The following is a 15,536-nucleotide window of genomic DNA, read 5'->3' as shown; positions in this document are numbered from 1 at the left end:
CAGTTGCCCGGTCCTCACCCATTTGTAACCTGTTGCCTCATTCATTCTTTTTTTTTTTTTTACATTTTATTGATTTTTTACAGAGAGGAAGGGAGAGGGATAGAGAGTTAGAAACATTGATGAGAGAGAAACATTGGTCAGCTGCCTCTTGCACACCCCCCACTGGGGATGTGCCCGCAACCAAGGTACATGGCCTTGACCGGAATCGAACCTGGGACCCTTGAGTCCGCAGGCCGATGCTCCATCCATTGAGCCAAACCAGTCAGGGCATCCTCATTCATTCTTATCATCTACCGAGAACCTGGTGGCCAATGCTTGACATATGGTCAAGGTCTGAGCCCTCAGACAGCTGTAATAAGAGCATAAGTAAGCAGATCCAAACACAAGGACTGCCCACACCAACTTACCTGCAACCCATCACAACCAAGAAACCAGTTTTCAGTTTATCAAAGCCATTGAGAAACAGTAAAACATACAGCTCATGAATCTGTCAAATGTCTGGGCACTAGAGGGAATAGTTATGGTTGGAAAAATTACCCTTCTGGAATTTTCTCAGCATTTCCTAAAATACCAGTAACATTTCTTCTATTCTTAAAATTAGTTATTACAGTGAACTGAAGGAACTTTTTGTTATGGTAAGCAGTCAAGTAAATGCCATTGATAGTTGAATTGTAGTCTTTATTAAAGTTATTTTACAAATTTATGTCTGTCTCCTAATATGAAAAGGTTGTTTTTTACTTTAACACGTGCTCTGAAAATTAACATCAGCGGTAGGAGGACTTTCAGTTGAATAGATTTGAGACTTCAAAAATGTGACCGCCTCCTTCATCTCTAGTTTCTCCATCTCCCAATTGTTGACCTTACGAAGAAAGAGGAAAATAATCGGTTTGCAAGAAAATGATGCCGCATAAAATAAAAGCTACTTTCTTCATCCAAACATATTAAAGTAACATCAAGCCAACTGCTTTTTAAAAACAAATGTTATTTTAAAGGCTTAGTAAGACTGTGCTAGGGTTGAAGAAAGTGCTAAGCTGAAAATTATAAAAACTTTAAAGGTCTTCTAAAGGGTGCAAAAATTCCCTTCTAGGGACACTCTTCCCTAGAATATATAAAATAGCCAATATGAAAAAAAAAGTCTTAAATAGTAGCCCACTAAGAGAAGGGGCCATCTTAACCTCAGTATCCATGTATAATCCATTTTTAGATACTTAACTATCATAATGAATATTAGAATGTTTGCATTTCATATTGTGTGCAGGACCAATGAGTGGCATTTAGATCCCAACGTTAACATAAATATGTATTTATTCGTCAAGTTCTTGCTCCATACATCTGGAGAGGCTGCTCAAGAAAAGCTGTGGTACTCAGAACCAAAATGAAGCACAAGAGGGAAGAAGAACCATCCCCTTATAACCATCCAGCTTTTATGGTGACAAACATCCTACAACAGCCTCACACTGGCCCATGAAAACAAAACTTTAACAAAAAGGAGTAAAGTTCACCAAATGTAGCACTTATAAAACCCCTAGTAAATGACAGTAATCACCTAAGGAGAAGCCAAACCAATCATTAAAACACTTATCTCTGTGCTGCTGACAATTCCTCCAGAATCCTAGTAACCAACTTCAACTACAACACTCCTGGCAGAATGGACATCAGTAACGAAAGAACACATCACCTGCGTTTTTTTCTTACCAAGATCACATGAAAACCCATTACTTTCAAATGACGCATTTTCGTAGCAAGGAATCCTCTAGGGTGGGTTAAATCCAAACAGTAAGTAGATCTAGGAACACACAGTACAGCCACTCTGAAAATGAAAATACACAATATGAGAGTACTTACTAATGAGATTACCAGTCACAATCCTGCTGTATTTGGAGATTTCAAAGCTGAGCTCTCCACGGACCCTCACCATTCCCTACTGTCTTAGTCCGCCACTTCCTTGTTAATTGGCCTCTGTACATAATCCACTATATGAAGGCTACATTAACAACCAAAAGCTTGTAAAAATGCTTTAAAGTTACTCCTCAATCATCTTTAAGGGTGGCTACATTCCTGATAAGGGAAAATTTCAAATATGAAAGCACCCATTTTAAGGCTAATCTCTGACCTACAGATAATTATTTACGCTACTGAAGTACTGATGTAGATAATACCAAATGGTAAAGCTCTTCTAGTACAGAGTGAATGGTAAAGCTCTTCTAGTACAGAGTGCCTCCGAGAGAGAGAGAGAGAGAGAGAGAGAGAGAGAGAGAGAGAGAGAGAATTTAAAAACCAGAATGGGGAGGCCAAATACAAAGAAGAAAAAACTAAAAGAAAGGCATGACTGTTAAAAAGATAAAATCCGCATGTGTAACAAAAATGTGGAACGTGGAATTTGATTTTTTCATTGCTCTTGGCCTTTGGGGAAAAGACATTTGTATTCCTACTGTCTTCTGACTGTTATTTGACATAACAAATCAGAGAAAAAAAATTATATTTTTAAAGGAATGCTCAAATTCCTCAATTCTTCTCATACCTTAGGCTGAGAGCTGCTATGTTATAATGTTATGCAGAACAATAGAATACTTAAAAAAGAAAAATAACTTTCTAACAAGATCAGAGAGAGTCTTTGGTTGAGAGGAGATGGGCAACATACATAGGGAAGACAGCAGCTGAAAAAGATGCCCAAGGAATAAGCTACATGGGTGCAGAAATGAGTAAAAGAGTTGTATGTGAATGGAGAGGGATGGGCAGATGAGAGTTTGAATCCTTACAAATGTTTTTCTGGACCTCTCCCTATCATATTTATGAGCATGTCCTACAAAGCAATATGGGGTCGGAATCCATGTCTGACTCATGTTTGTGTGCCCCACAGAGCCCAGCAGACCTTTCCACAAAGGCTGACTGAGCAAGGGCGTGTGCAACACCATCTCATCATCTATCATCTACTGAAAAGGCAGGACAGCCTCTCAGGTGTAGCATCACGTTTCTCCCAGAGACACCTATTGGTAGTGTGTGGGTCAAGGAAATAACTTAGGATTAACTCCGATATGATCTGACCCACGTACAATAGCTTAATTAAGAAGCTAGTTTCTCTACCTTTATAAAGGTCTTCATGGTAGAACAAAATATTTAGTGGGTATTTGATTTTTTAGAGGCCTTAACTCTTTTTAATCACTATTGCATTATCTTGTCAAAAGTTCACACTGCACTGATAGTTTCAATCACATTAACACTGTTTTCTTGAACTGTTAGCTTTAAAACTTAATTTTTAAAAATTGCCTATTTCATTAAATGGCCCAACTCCAGTGCACTGCTGAAGGCTGCAGTGCCCACACTTACGACCTGAGGAGATTTCGCAGCTGAGAAGTCTCTTGGTGCATTACAAGCTCCATACAAATATAAGGTCTCAGGATTGCTACTAATATTTAATGGGGAGTCTTTGAGAATTAAGATTTAAAATCATAAAGCTGGGCATATGAACAGATGTAAGCAACCTTTGAATATCTGTAGCAGAAGTTACTACATTCGCATCAGAAAGTGGAAGCACTTCACTCCTGTTAGAATCCATTCTGATTTCAAAATCTGAAAGAAAAGAATTGATAATTTTTCAAACATTGCTCAAAGTGATTTTTGTTTCAAAATGTACCTTACTACTACCAACGATGATAAAGGCAGCAGCTAAAATATAGGGTGTTCCAAAAAAATGCGATGATACTTTAACAGCTGATAGCTCAATTTTGAAAATGAAATGTATTTTAATAAAACTGCCTTTATTATTATTCAAAGTGTGTGTATACATTTTGGGGGGACACCCTATATATTGAGCTTACCATGTGCCAGACACTGGTCTGGGCTTTACAAGAGCAATCTCATGCACTCATCACGGGAATCCTAAGAAGTGAGCAGATCATTGTTGGCATTTTACACATCGGCAAAGGGAGACTGGTAAGTGCCTGAAGTCACAGCACCAGTGAGAAGCCAAGTGAGAAACCCCACCCAGGCGTCCAGCGCCAGAGCCAGTGCCGCACTACAGTAAAATGCCATGGTCAACTCCTAGTCAGGAAGGAAAACAGCCCAGCTGGTGTGGCTCAGTGGTTACGCGTTGACCCATGAACCTAGAGGTCACTGGTTTGATTCCCAGTCATAGCACATGCCCGGGTTACGGGCCCGATCCCCAGTAGGGGGTATGCAGGAGGCAGTCAATCAATGTTCTCTCATTGATGTTTCTATTTCTCTATCCCTCTCCCTTCCCCTCTCTCTAAAAAATCAAATAAAAACATATTTTTAAAAAGAGAGACAGAATGGAAAATAAACAAAATGAAGCAGATGTAAATCATATCAAGTCCCATACCGATATGATGATTATGTGGCAACTGTACATTTTCCAAGAAGTACCCCTCTCCCAGGAGGCTGCTCAGCACCTCGGCCACCTTTGCATTTGGATACAATGGTGCAGGTGGCAGCGATGGCAGTACTAAGTCTACGGCCTTGTGACAAGGAACATCATCAAGTTTCAGACAGGCAGCCAAAATCTGAAGCTTGTAAATATTCCTCTCCTTGTTATCTAAAAGAGAGAAAACATGTAAGAAAAAATATTAATGCCACAATTAAGAGCCCGTATTAATGCACCCACATTTCTTTGATCTGTTTTGTATCAGGAGGAATCTATGCTCCCTAGTCCCACAGTGTCCAGATCAATACCCTGTATTTCATAATGTTTTAAGGTTTAAAATCTCTTTCAAGGTGATTTAGTCTAAACTCTTCATTAAGGAGATGAGCAAATGCTAAGACACCTCATGATTAACTAAGGCAAAGCTGACACGAGGATCCAGGTCTCCTGGGTTCCAGGCTGCTCCCCACACATTAAGTTGCTTGAAAAATCTAAACGCGGTGTTCCTTCTTCTCAATTCAACGCTGCAATTTTATAACGTTGCTTTTAGAAGAATGTAAACTTCTCCATCCTCAAACACATCAAATTTTGTACACCTGACCTGATACTGCTTTTCTGTGTTCCATATTAAAGACCCAAAGTCAACAATTAATTTGGTTCCTAGAGTAAATAAGTTCACTGCTTTGGTAACTATTTGGTTTCTTGATCTAACAGGCTGTGCCTTGGTTACCGGCCATGAAAGACAAGGTGTTCAGAACTGCAAGGGTTGACTTAATTTGGCTTCAGAGGTGACACAAAAGGGTGAGGACGTACACACACCTCTGCTCAAGGCATAAAGAACGTGAACCTTTGTATAGCTGCACGAAGTGCCAATAAAGGCACGATGATGTGTTTCTCATTCTTGCCTTCTACACAACCTCTGACTTCACCACTGCCGGTCCTTTCCTCAGCAGCCTCTGCTCTGCACATTCTAACCTGAGCCCACGGCGACCCCACTCAGTCGCAGGCAGCTGCAGAACTGCCGCAGTGCAGTCCCCACTGGGCACTGACACCCCACCTGACATCAGCAGCTCATCGATGATGTCCTTCTGGAGAAGCTGGTTAATGGGAGCCAAGGGAAAATGGTTCATCAAGCAGAACGAACACACAGCGTTCAGCAGGTTTTCAGAAGAGATGTGGTGGAGATAACCAGTCAGAGCAGCGCCCATAGCATCCAGGAACCTGCAGGGCAACAAAGAAAAGTCAGCTTTCAAAGATAAAGAGAAGACAAAGTCATGGTAGAGCTAGGGAGATGCCACAGGACCAATGGCTTTAAGGAGTCCAAAGAAAGAAGACAAGAAAATCAGGTTTGTGCCCTAACTGGTTTGGCTCAGTGGACAGAGCGTCCGCCTGAGGACTGAAGGGTTCCAGGTTTGATTCCGGTCAAGGGCATGTACCTTGGTTGCAGGCACATCCCCGGTAGGGGGTGTGGAGGCAGCTGATCGATGTTTCTCTCTCATCAATGTTTCTAACTCTCTATCCCTCTCCCTTCCTCTCTGTAAAAAAAAATCAATAAAATATATTTTTTAAAAAAGAAAGAAAATCAGGCTTGAAATAAGTATTCACATATCTTTCAGCTCAGGTGAATATCTTATAATAAATATACACTGAGTGGCCAGATTACTATGACTGGCCAGATTATTATGACTACCCTATCAGTACGTCATTGACACTTCCAAAAATACTGAATATTGAAAACTTCCTAAGCAAATACTCTCAAGATTTTTTTATTATTATTATTTGCATAACTAATTCACTTCATTGTACTGATGGGGTGGTCATAATAATCTGGCCAGTCATAATAATCTGGCCACTCAATGTATATGCTCAATAAATGTTAGCTACCACTATGTCTTGCATAGGACAAATAAATGGTTTATAGGCTTTAACTCATTTAATTCCTATTAAGATGCTATAGGGCTGATATTATTATTATTCTCACAATAAAGATGAGCATACAGGCTCAGAGAGGTTGAGTAACTTCTCCAAGAACACACAGCCAGGAAGTAGCAGAAACAGCATTGGAACACAGGCTGTCAGGCTCCACAGCCTTTTAACCATTATGCTACATTTTTATCATGAGTATGTCCATAAGGCCTGGAACACCTCTGCTGTTTTATAAACAATTAATATTCTCTAGCTATCAATAATTCTGAGTTAAAAAAATAAACAAACAAAAAACCCAAGCCTAATCCTATCATCCAGTAAAACAAAACAGTTAAACACAAAGAGAGGAAAGGTCAAAATTAGAGAATGCCACTTGTCCCGGGTGACACTGCTAATAAATGGCACAATCCCTTTGAAGCAGGTCTGTCTGACTCTTAGGGCAAAAGTTAGGCATCACTATGCAAGACAAACATGAAGTACCTGCAGAGGACTGTGGCAGTGCTCAGGACGGAAAGCAGATGGATAGCTCTGGGTCAAGGAGACTGTCAATACGCAGAAAAGACAGGAAAAGGGAAGATCATGCGAAACTGAGCAAAGAAATGGAGACCTGAAGGTGCACGTTATTGGGGCGATAGTAAGGAACCAGTGAGGCTAAAGCACAGAGAAGTGATTCTTTCAGCAGGAGCAAGTATGCCCTCATGAGGATATAAAGGGAAATGTTTGAGATCAACTGGGAGGTCTGTGGAAAGGAGCAGATGGGCGAGGGAGGGAGCGAGGGAGGGAGGCAGAGGCAGGCTAAGTAGGACTTGGGAGTTACAATGGGATGGGAACAATGGAACAGGTACCAGAGACGCCAGTGAGGCGGCACTTATTAACTGCTAACTGACTGAACTGCAGTCTGCAGCAAGAAAGGCTTTAAGTCATCACAGGGCTGCAGATGACTACGTCTGGAGCCTGAGTGGTAATCACCTCTCCAGTCCGCTCATCCACTCCTTATGCGTCAGCAACACCAAACCACTTGTTGCTCTCTGCACGTGCTCTGCTGTGTCTCTCCTCCCTGACTTGATACGGGGTCGCTGCACTCAGAATGTGCTTTCCTGTTTATCTTCCCTCCTACCTATCCACCTTTTAGGATCTGCTCAGGTACCATCTCCTCCAGGCAGCACTACTTGGCATCCACCTCGACCCTCCACTTTGCCAGGCCAGCTTCCTGGCACATCCCTCCTCTATGCCCATGTGGCCTGTATAAAACTCCATCACTCCAATTTCAGGCTACATTTAACCGCTGATTTATGTGTCTACCTTACCAGTTACACAGAATCGTCCGGTAAAAAGGATTATGTCTTATTCATCTTTGTCCTTAACCCAAGTGCTTGGCACTCACTCTCTGACTAAATGCACAAATAAACTTAGATGAGGACAGGAGGAGAATGAGTCAGGCATAATGGTACTCAATTAAGTACATACAGCTTTTTATATGTTTGTCATACCAAAAAAGTGGTTTTATAAAATCACTTTGCATGGTGGTTGGTAAATAGTAAATAACTGGCAAAAAAAAAAAAAGAATGAGCTGACTTGGCAGAATAATTGACCATGAGACACCTGTGGGACCTACAGTGACCATATGCATCCAGAGGAGTCTGGATTCAGGGACACACAAATGATCAGAGATGCAAATCTGGTGACGGTACAGACCAACCAAGAGGAAAAGAAACCAAGGGACTGAAATCAGTTTGAACGTTAAATGCTTTCTCCCTCAGGCTTCAGACCCAGGAAGATACTCTGGATGTAACACACCTTCTTTCCCAGAGGCCAGCACATAAGTAAAATGATTCCTGTGCAACATGTAGACATACAATGTGTTAAGCCAAATTTTCTACCACTTTCCTACCTAATTCATCTCTTCTAGTCAACTGTGAGTATGTATGTGGCAATTAAAACAGTAAGAAAGGACAAGTACATACTCTCGGGCTGGGCCCCCGTGGAGGTGATTCAGAGAGGCGTACACGTGAAGAATAGACACAATGCTTTTCATGTTCAGGAAGCCACGTTCATCCACCACTTTCTTCATAAATAAATCCATCAGATCAGTGTGTCGAAAGGCAAGGTTTTCAAATAAAATGAGGACAAAAAGAACCTTAAAAAAGAGTGAATTGAGGAAGAACACTTTAATAATTCCAGTATGCTAGTAGTAATTTCTTTAAATCTCAAAAAATTTAAACAGTAATAGAACTGTCCTGATCAAGAGAATATTCCCTAAAAAGGAACAATTATCTTTTCCTCACAAAATCTGTTCCAGTTAATTTTGAGTCAGGCATTAAGTTAATAAGCAACCTCCTTATATAAGCAGAATACCAGAGTATACAATGGTTTCCATTTCACTTAAAAATAAGTCCTATCCTACAGGCTGTTCACAACAGGCCTGAAAACTACTTAAATATATATCTTTTCTGAAGTTTTTCAAGTGTCCAACTCAATTTTGAGCTGCTCCCCTTCCAAACCTAGACACTTCCTAGATTCTAACATATAACTCAGAAATTTCTGTGTTCAATCTGAATTTCTAGAAATGAGAACAGAGATGAAATAATATGATTACATTAACATTTCCAGTTCACTCCTCCTTTCCCTCTTGGTCTTTCTCGTGATCAGTACTTCTCTTTCTAAAATCAATTTCTATGGCAAACTCAATATTTATCTTACCCTCCAAAGTAAACTGAACCTATTGATCTAATGGTTACCATTGCTTAACTGCAAAAAAAAAGTTTTTACTGGCTTTTTCATTCATGTTTATATTACTAACACAGCCCCTGAATTAAAAGGCCCTTATTCTGGAGGAAATAAGCAAACATTCCATAACTAGAACATAGACATGATCATTAAGTAATGACATTTTATTCTTCAAAAAACATAAGCCTGTCACATCACGTGGATTTATTATTCTAAATATAAGAAAAGAAAAAGAGAGCATTAATCCTAATTATCCAAAGCACCATGCAACCTTTTTTTAAAAAAATATATTTTATTGAATTTTTACAGAGAAGAAGGGAGAGGGATAGAGAGTTAGAAACATCGATGAGAGAGATCGATCAGCTGCCTCCTGCACGCCCCCAGTAGGGATGTGCCCACAACCAAGGTACATGCCCTTGACCGGAATCGAACCTGGGACCTCTCAGTCCGCAGGCCGATGCTCTATCCACTGAGCCAAACCGGTTCGGCACCATGCAACCTTTTGAATGGCAAATAGAAGAGCAAACACTGAACAATATAACTTTTATTTCAGATAGAAAAACAGTCAAACGATTGAGTGGTACATTAACAGGTAACTCCCAGACAGAAATGACAAGGAACTAATTTTTCAAAAGTCAATTTAGCACTGGAATATTTTGGTATCTTAACTGTTATAAAGCTGATAGAGAAATACCTAGAATGTTAAATGAATTAATATGCTTGAATTTGTTCCTGAGGCTTATTCTAACCTATTAACATACTTACTTGTCTCAACTTCCAGACATCAAAAGTTGTAGCCACATAATCTGCTATTCCCTTGAAAAGATATAAATTACGGTATCGGAGGTCTCTGCAAGACTGCAATATGTTGATCAATATTTTCAAAGGACATCCATTGATATTACCTTTAAGAATGAGTTAAAAAAAACAAACAAAAATTACCAGATAGCTTGTAATGTAAGATCTAAGAGACTCAACACGCTATATTTTTGTTTCTGTTTAAAAAATATAGTACTGTATTTTGTAAAAACAAACAAAACTGCAGGCAAAAATAAAATTTAGATGTAACCATATCATCAGATATGTTTTATTTGTAATAGCAAAGTTCTTAAAACAAACAAAACAAATATAGTCCAGAACAGTAGGTCAGAGGTTAAAAGTCATGAAAGAAAAATTTCCCTTACCTATGACCATCTTACTGCATTCATCCAGAAGCACATCAGAACGGTGATCCATGGCAGCTAGTACCTCAAACATGCGCTGGCTATTCAAAACAGAAAATCTGTGTAATTCCCTCAAAGCTTTCATCTAAAGAAAAACAAGATTAAATTTATCATTTGTGATAAAATAAAAGTTTGTTTTTAAATAAAAAGGATAAAGTTTGAGCAAAATGACTCATTAGACATATAGTTAATACATCTACTTATATATACAGATAAATATAAACCTACTTCTTTTTACTTTAACAGAGTTAAACACAAAAGCATAACAATGTCCTCCCAAAAATTGACTGTAGGAAGTGACAGATCACAAAAAATATTTTTTAAAATCTCATCCACTAGAAAAAATTCAGTCTTTACCTCCAGTTTCTTTTTAAGAGAAATCGGTGCATCTTTTCCAATACTTTTCATCACAGCTTGTAATGTGAAGACACGTTCTATTTTCCAAATTTGTTGATCAACTAGTATCCTGTAATCAAACAGAATAAATACCATAGACCTAGAATCTTAAAACCAGAAGAGAAATCTTAAAAGTCATTCGGTCCAGTTCCTACTTCTAGGCAAGGAATATGAAGCCAATAGACATGATCTACCTGCCGAAGATAGTGTTCAGTGGTTCTCAACCTTCCTAAGGCCGCGACCCTTTAATACAGTTCCTCATGTTGTGGTGACCCTCAATTTCTTTGTTACAAATTGAACATAATTAAAGCATAGTGATTGATCACAAAAACAATATGTACTTATATATGTGTTTTCCGATGGTCTTAGGCAACCCCTGTGAAAGGGTCGCGACCCACAGGTTGAGAACCGCTGGAGTAGTTACTGAAAGATCCAGGACCAGTTTAGCACTGTTCCCTCTCAAATTATTCTGCTATCTTTCTGAATGAACAAATCACATCAGATTATTGTAAGATACCCCAAGGCATTGTCAATGAAAAAAGGGATTAAGCATTATTCTCACTGGCTTATAACATTATATCAGTGTCATCAATTTTATAAATTGTAAAACTCAAGCTCCTTTTCAAGCCAGGCCAGTGTCACGTAACCTCCACACAGTGCACAAATAACCACAATGAACTGAATACCTGTCAATTCTCTGCCAGCCCACATCAGTATCATATGTTAAACTTAGATTTCAATGCTACTCATACCTTCATTATTGTGGACCCTAACAGCATTATTTCCACCTTTATCTGATCCATAGTGAGAATTTTAAGTTTAATAAGGTATTAAAACTACCATCAAAGTTTTCCCCAAACAAACATAAAAAGCAATTCAGCTTTCATCTTGGTTTTTTATTTGAGATATTAAAAAAACAAAGATTGCCACATGAAGAAAGCATAGAGTCCTCACCGCAATCCTGATCGAAGAACATCCACATTCTTGCATGGCTCCATTGCTTCTAAAATAATTGACAAAACTGAAAGACATCTCTCATCACACTCATTGATACGTTCCTATTGAAATATAATTACAAAAACACTACAGTTGATGAGCCCATAGTAGACTATTGTACCCATGCAAAACCACTGAACTGATGCTTTCAATTAAGGTTTAACTATGAAACCAATAATTCACACGGAGTCAGTCCTCAATAAACAACATCTTTAGGAAATAAAATGCTGTCCATAGTGAGTTTTCCAAATACCCAATTCACACTCTTTTATTCATCAAAACTTCTTTACATTTACTATTATCACTGAAAATCCATTATTGGTTATATTACTCTGCTCCTGAAACACCTTTTATCAAACATTATTTTTACCTCCTTCTAGGATTCGAGGTCATCATGAAGACAAGAGCTGTAATGTAAGAGCTACTACAGTATAGAGGGCAATTTGACCATCCCTAAAGAACCTGTGTCCTCATAATTTCCCTGTATCCTTTCCTGGGTAGCAAACGAACTGCAGTTGGTAAATCTTCTGATCCACATCACCTGTCACGTTTTATCACTATTATCTGGCTCTCAAGGGGAGCCCCAGCCCCCAGATCCTTCTTTCAGGTCCCTTGGGTTTGGTACTAATGTAGATGCCAGAAATGGCAGTGGGCATAATTTGGAAAAGGAATAGTAACACAGCTTACCTAGTGCTCTACAGTTTAATCATAACTAATCTATATACCTTACAAGAGCACATCAAGGAAACTTAGGCTGAAAGAAGTACAGGTGGAAGGGAAAAAATGGTCTCATTACTATGGGAGGGTTTCCATAACAATTTACAACATGCCATCAATATTTCAATATTTACTGTGAAAGGAAAGACCACTTGGCTATGTGTCTGAAGGAAAGTATGTCACAATTTCCTCCCCACTCCCTCAAACACCCCCCCCACCCCCAGAATTCTGTACTTCAGCCATTCTGTACTACTTTCAGCTCCCAAACTTGTAAACTTTTGCTCTGGGACGAACAAGCAATCTTCTCTGCTTGAAAAACCATCCTGTTCACTATCAATCTCTCACAAACTGCTGTGTATTCCTTGGATTCAGCTTAGACATCATCTCTGATTGAGCTTGAATTCTAGTTCTACAATGGGCTAGGTAGGTGTTTGTTCATTCATTATGGACACATTTATCAAGTACCTACTAATAGTGATATTATCAGATTTGTGACTTTCGGGAAGTGTTTTAACCTCTCCAAGCCTAAATTTCCTAATCATTGGAAAGATGAGAGTAACAATACCTATTTTAAAAGGCTACACTGAAGATTACACGCAGCAATTGTTTTCAAACATATCTCTGCCGCAAACACTAATCCTGTATCCTTCTCCCTCATCTCCTCTTCCCATCAGGAAGGCCTTCTCCTGACTAGAATGGACGCCCATTATACTCTCATAAGACTCTATACTTTTGTTTCATTGCACCGGAAGTTCTTTGTAGCCATTATTTTGTTCACAATTAAATCCCCTTGTGCTCAGTACAATGCCTGTAACACAGTTAATATAGGACTCGAATGTTGGTTATTTTTGTGATTGCCCACAAAAGAGCCGTATACCCTCCAGATTGTAAGGGTAGGAATCATGTCTTCTGTATCTTTATATCCCTAGAGACAAGTTCAGTAACTGATGCATAGTTGACACCCAATATCTACTGCATAAAAGAATCCACCAGCAGTGTGACTTTAGCCAACTTGCTTAACATCACTAAGTCTGTTTCCTCGTTTGCAAAACTAAGGTTAACATCAACTTTACAAAGCTGTTAAGAGGACTGAATACAATTACGTATATAAGAAAGAGGTGTAGGTACACCCTTTTTCCTTCCTTTAACTACCCAACCTTCCTTGCATATTTTTTCTCTCTCCTCATTTTATCTTACTCATCATTATTATTCAACTCTGAAGAGGAGAAAAGGGGCAAGCTGTCATAAATTTCACAGCAAGAGGAAAGACAGACCTGGCTAGTTTAAGGACTCTACATCATATATACAGACGCAAATAAAAAGGAAACTACCGTTCCTCTGATAGTCTATTTCCCTCCATCATTTCAAGATATGCCAAGACTACCCCTCTGTTTCCCTTCATGCATTCAAGATACACAAACCGAGGAAAAGGATGTGTAAGGCTCCTTTTGATTATACCTGGACCACCCTCAGCAGAGTCTGAACCAGCAGCGTGTTCTGAGGAATGCCGAGCCTCACGATGGCATAGAGGCTGAACAGCAGGTGGTCGCAGTACATGATCTTGGCTTCTCTCATCATGTGTTCACACAGCTGGGTAAATGCAGGGTGGCTGAACATCAGCTGTTTTTCAAAGCGTCTCTGGTCATCGGACATCCTTTTGGCAATCGTCCACATGGCTGAGAAATAGTTACTACTGGGAAAGGAAGGTGCGCTTGCAAATGCATCTAACACATCACTCAGGGAATTGCCCTGCGACAGTTTCTTGAAGTTGACAGGGGTGGGCTTTGTCTCCCTGGTGAGAACATCTTCGTCAGAGGCCTCGTGGTGAAAGCGCATCTTCTTCGATCCATCCTCAGGGACGGGAGACTGTTTTGAGTCAAAGGACAGCCTTCTAGGACACAAGAATCTGTTGACCGGAAGGGCTGTTACGGGGCTGATGCCCTTCGTTTGAAAGACATCATCTCCTGGTTTAAAAACCGAGGCATCCTGAAAGAGATATCTAATAGGTGACTGCGTTTTACTAGCAAAGTCGTTGGAGGGATGGTTTCTTGGGCTCCAGTTTGAATAAACAATTTCTGGTCTGCAAAATCCCAAAGGGTTCGGCCTCACGGTTCTGCTGGTGGGAGACAAAGCACTGAACTGCCGGAGGTTCCACAGAAAGGAACCTGCTCTGTTACTCATTGTGCTCTCCACCGAAGCACTGCCCAGAAGTTGTCAGGATGTTACCAACATCGCTCCTATGGGCGGGAGAGAGCACGTGCCGCTGCTTTCCTGCGGGGAAGGGGTTATGAAAGGAATAAAAATGGAAGCACAGCTCTTACTCAAATGACATGCATTTAACTGACACTAAAGCGGAGACCTGCGGAGACGTGAAAGATTTACACTAAAATGGTAAACTCTTTGACCAAGACGTGCCTCCTCCACCTCTACACACGTGCGGTCTCGGAGGAGCCAGGTTACTTCGGAAGCACTATACTCTGTACAACTGAGATTGTTTTTTTTTAAATGAAGTGGATTTCCGATGGAAAGTGTCCCCACAAAGCTTCCTCTACATTGCCTTGGAGATGTCTTCAAAGAAGCGTAAGGGTTTAACGCCGGTCCATACTTTTAACAAGAGGCGTTAGAACCTGGACTATTAAGAACAAGGCTTTGGACCCAGGAGAACGGCTCCGGAGACAAAGCAGCAAACTAAAGTGATGCGCGCATGTGGCCTGAGTGCGGGAGGGGAGACACCTGCCAGCCTCCCGGGTTTCAGAACCAGCGACAGCAGCCGGTCCGTGCAGAACTCGGCCTCCCGGGTTCACCCCCCTCCTGAACTCAATGCCGGGGAACCCCTGAGACCCGTCTCGAAAAGCCGCAAGTCTAGAGTGCAGCCCCGCCAACTGTCCCGCCCGTGCGCGTCCTCCACTCACCTTAGCCCTGAACCCCGTGGCTGCCTTTGGGAACAGCCGAACCGCACGGCTGAGAACTGCTCATCTCGCGAGACTTGACAGATTGGACGGGTCCTTCTGAGGACCAAAAGTGTTCGCTCGCAGCGATTGGAGAAGGAATCGCCCGACACTAGAGAAAAGAAAGCCTACCAAAGGAAATGACTAGTGTTCTTAGCTTCAATGATGGGAATGGGAGAGATCGCAGAGCTTTTATAGGCTACGTATGATCGTGTACCCCAACAG

General features: G+C 40.5%; 1 protein-coding gene across 1 annotated transcript; it reads right to left on the bottom strand.

The window, feature by feature from the left end:
* Positions 1-657: 657 nt before the first annotated feature.
* FASTKD2 (FAST kinase domains 2) lies at positions 658-15,350 on the bottom strand. The gene is made up of 12 exons (XM_006082437.3): positions 15,276-15,350; positions 13,822-14,634; positions 11,605-11,708; positions 10,612-10,720; positions 10,216-10,339; positions 9,797-9,936; positions 8,269-8,441; positions 5,436-5,599; positions 4,340-4,552; positions 3,483-3,570; positions 1,696-1,810; positions 658-859 (listed from the first exon to the last, which is right to left on the bottom strand). The coding sequence occupies exons 2-12, from the start codon at positions 14,542-14,544 to the stop codon at positions 740-742; spliced, it is 2,073 nt and encodes a 690-aa protein (XP_006082499.1). The 5' UTR covers positions 14,545-14,634; positions 15,276-15,350; the 3' UTR covers positions 658-739.
* Between the last annotated feature and the right edge of the window lie 186 nt (positions 15,351-15,536).

The sequence above is a fragment of the Myotis lucifugus genome, unplaced genomic scaffold (assembly GCF_000147115.1).
Source record: "Myotis lucifugus unplaced genomic scaffold, Myoluc2.0 scaffold_3, whole genome shotgun sequence".
NCBI classification, from domain to species: domain Eukaryota; kingdom Metazoa; phylum Chordata; class Mammalia; order Chiroptera; family Vespertilionidae; genus Myotis; species Myotis lucifugus.
This window is presented reverse-complemented; position numbering and strand designations above follow the sequence as displayed.

Coding starts and splice junctions, on each gene's coding strand:
- FASTKD2 (XM_006082437.3), bottom strand. CDS start 14,544: ATGAGTAACAGAGCAGGTTCCTTTCTGTGGAACCTCCGGCAGTTCAGT. Junction 8,442..9,796: donor ATGTCTGGAAGTTGAGACAA/GTAAGTATGTTA, acceptor CTCTTTTTTAAG/GTTCTTTTTGTCCTCATTTT. Junction 5,600..8,268: donor CACGGGGGCCCAGCCCGAGA/GTATGTACTTGT, acceptor GTTGCCCTGCAG/GTTCCTGGATGCTATGGGCG.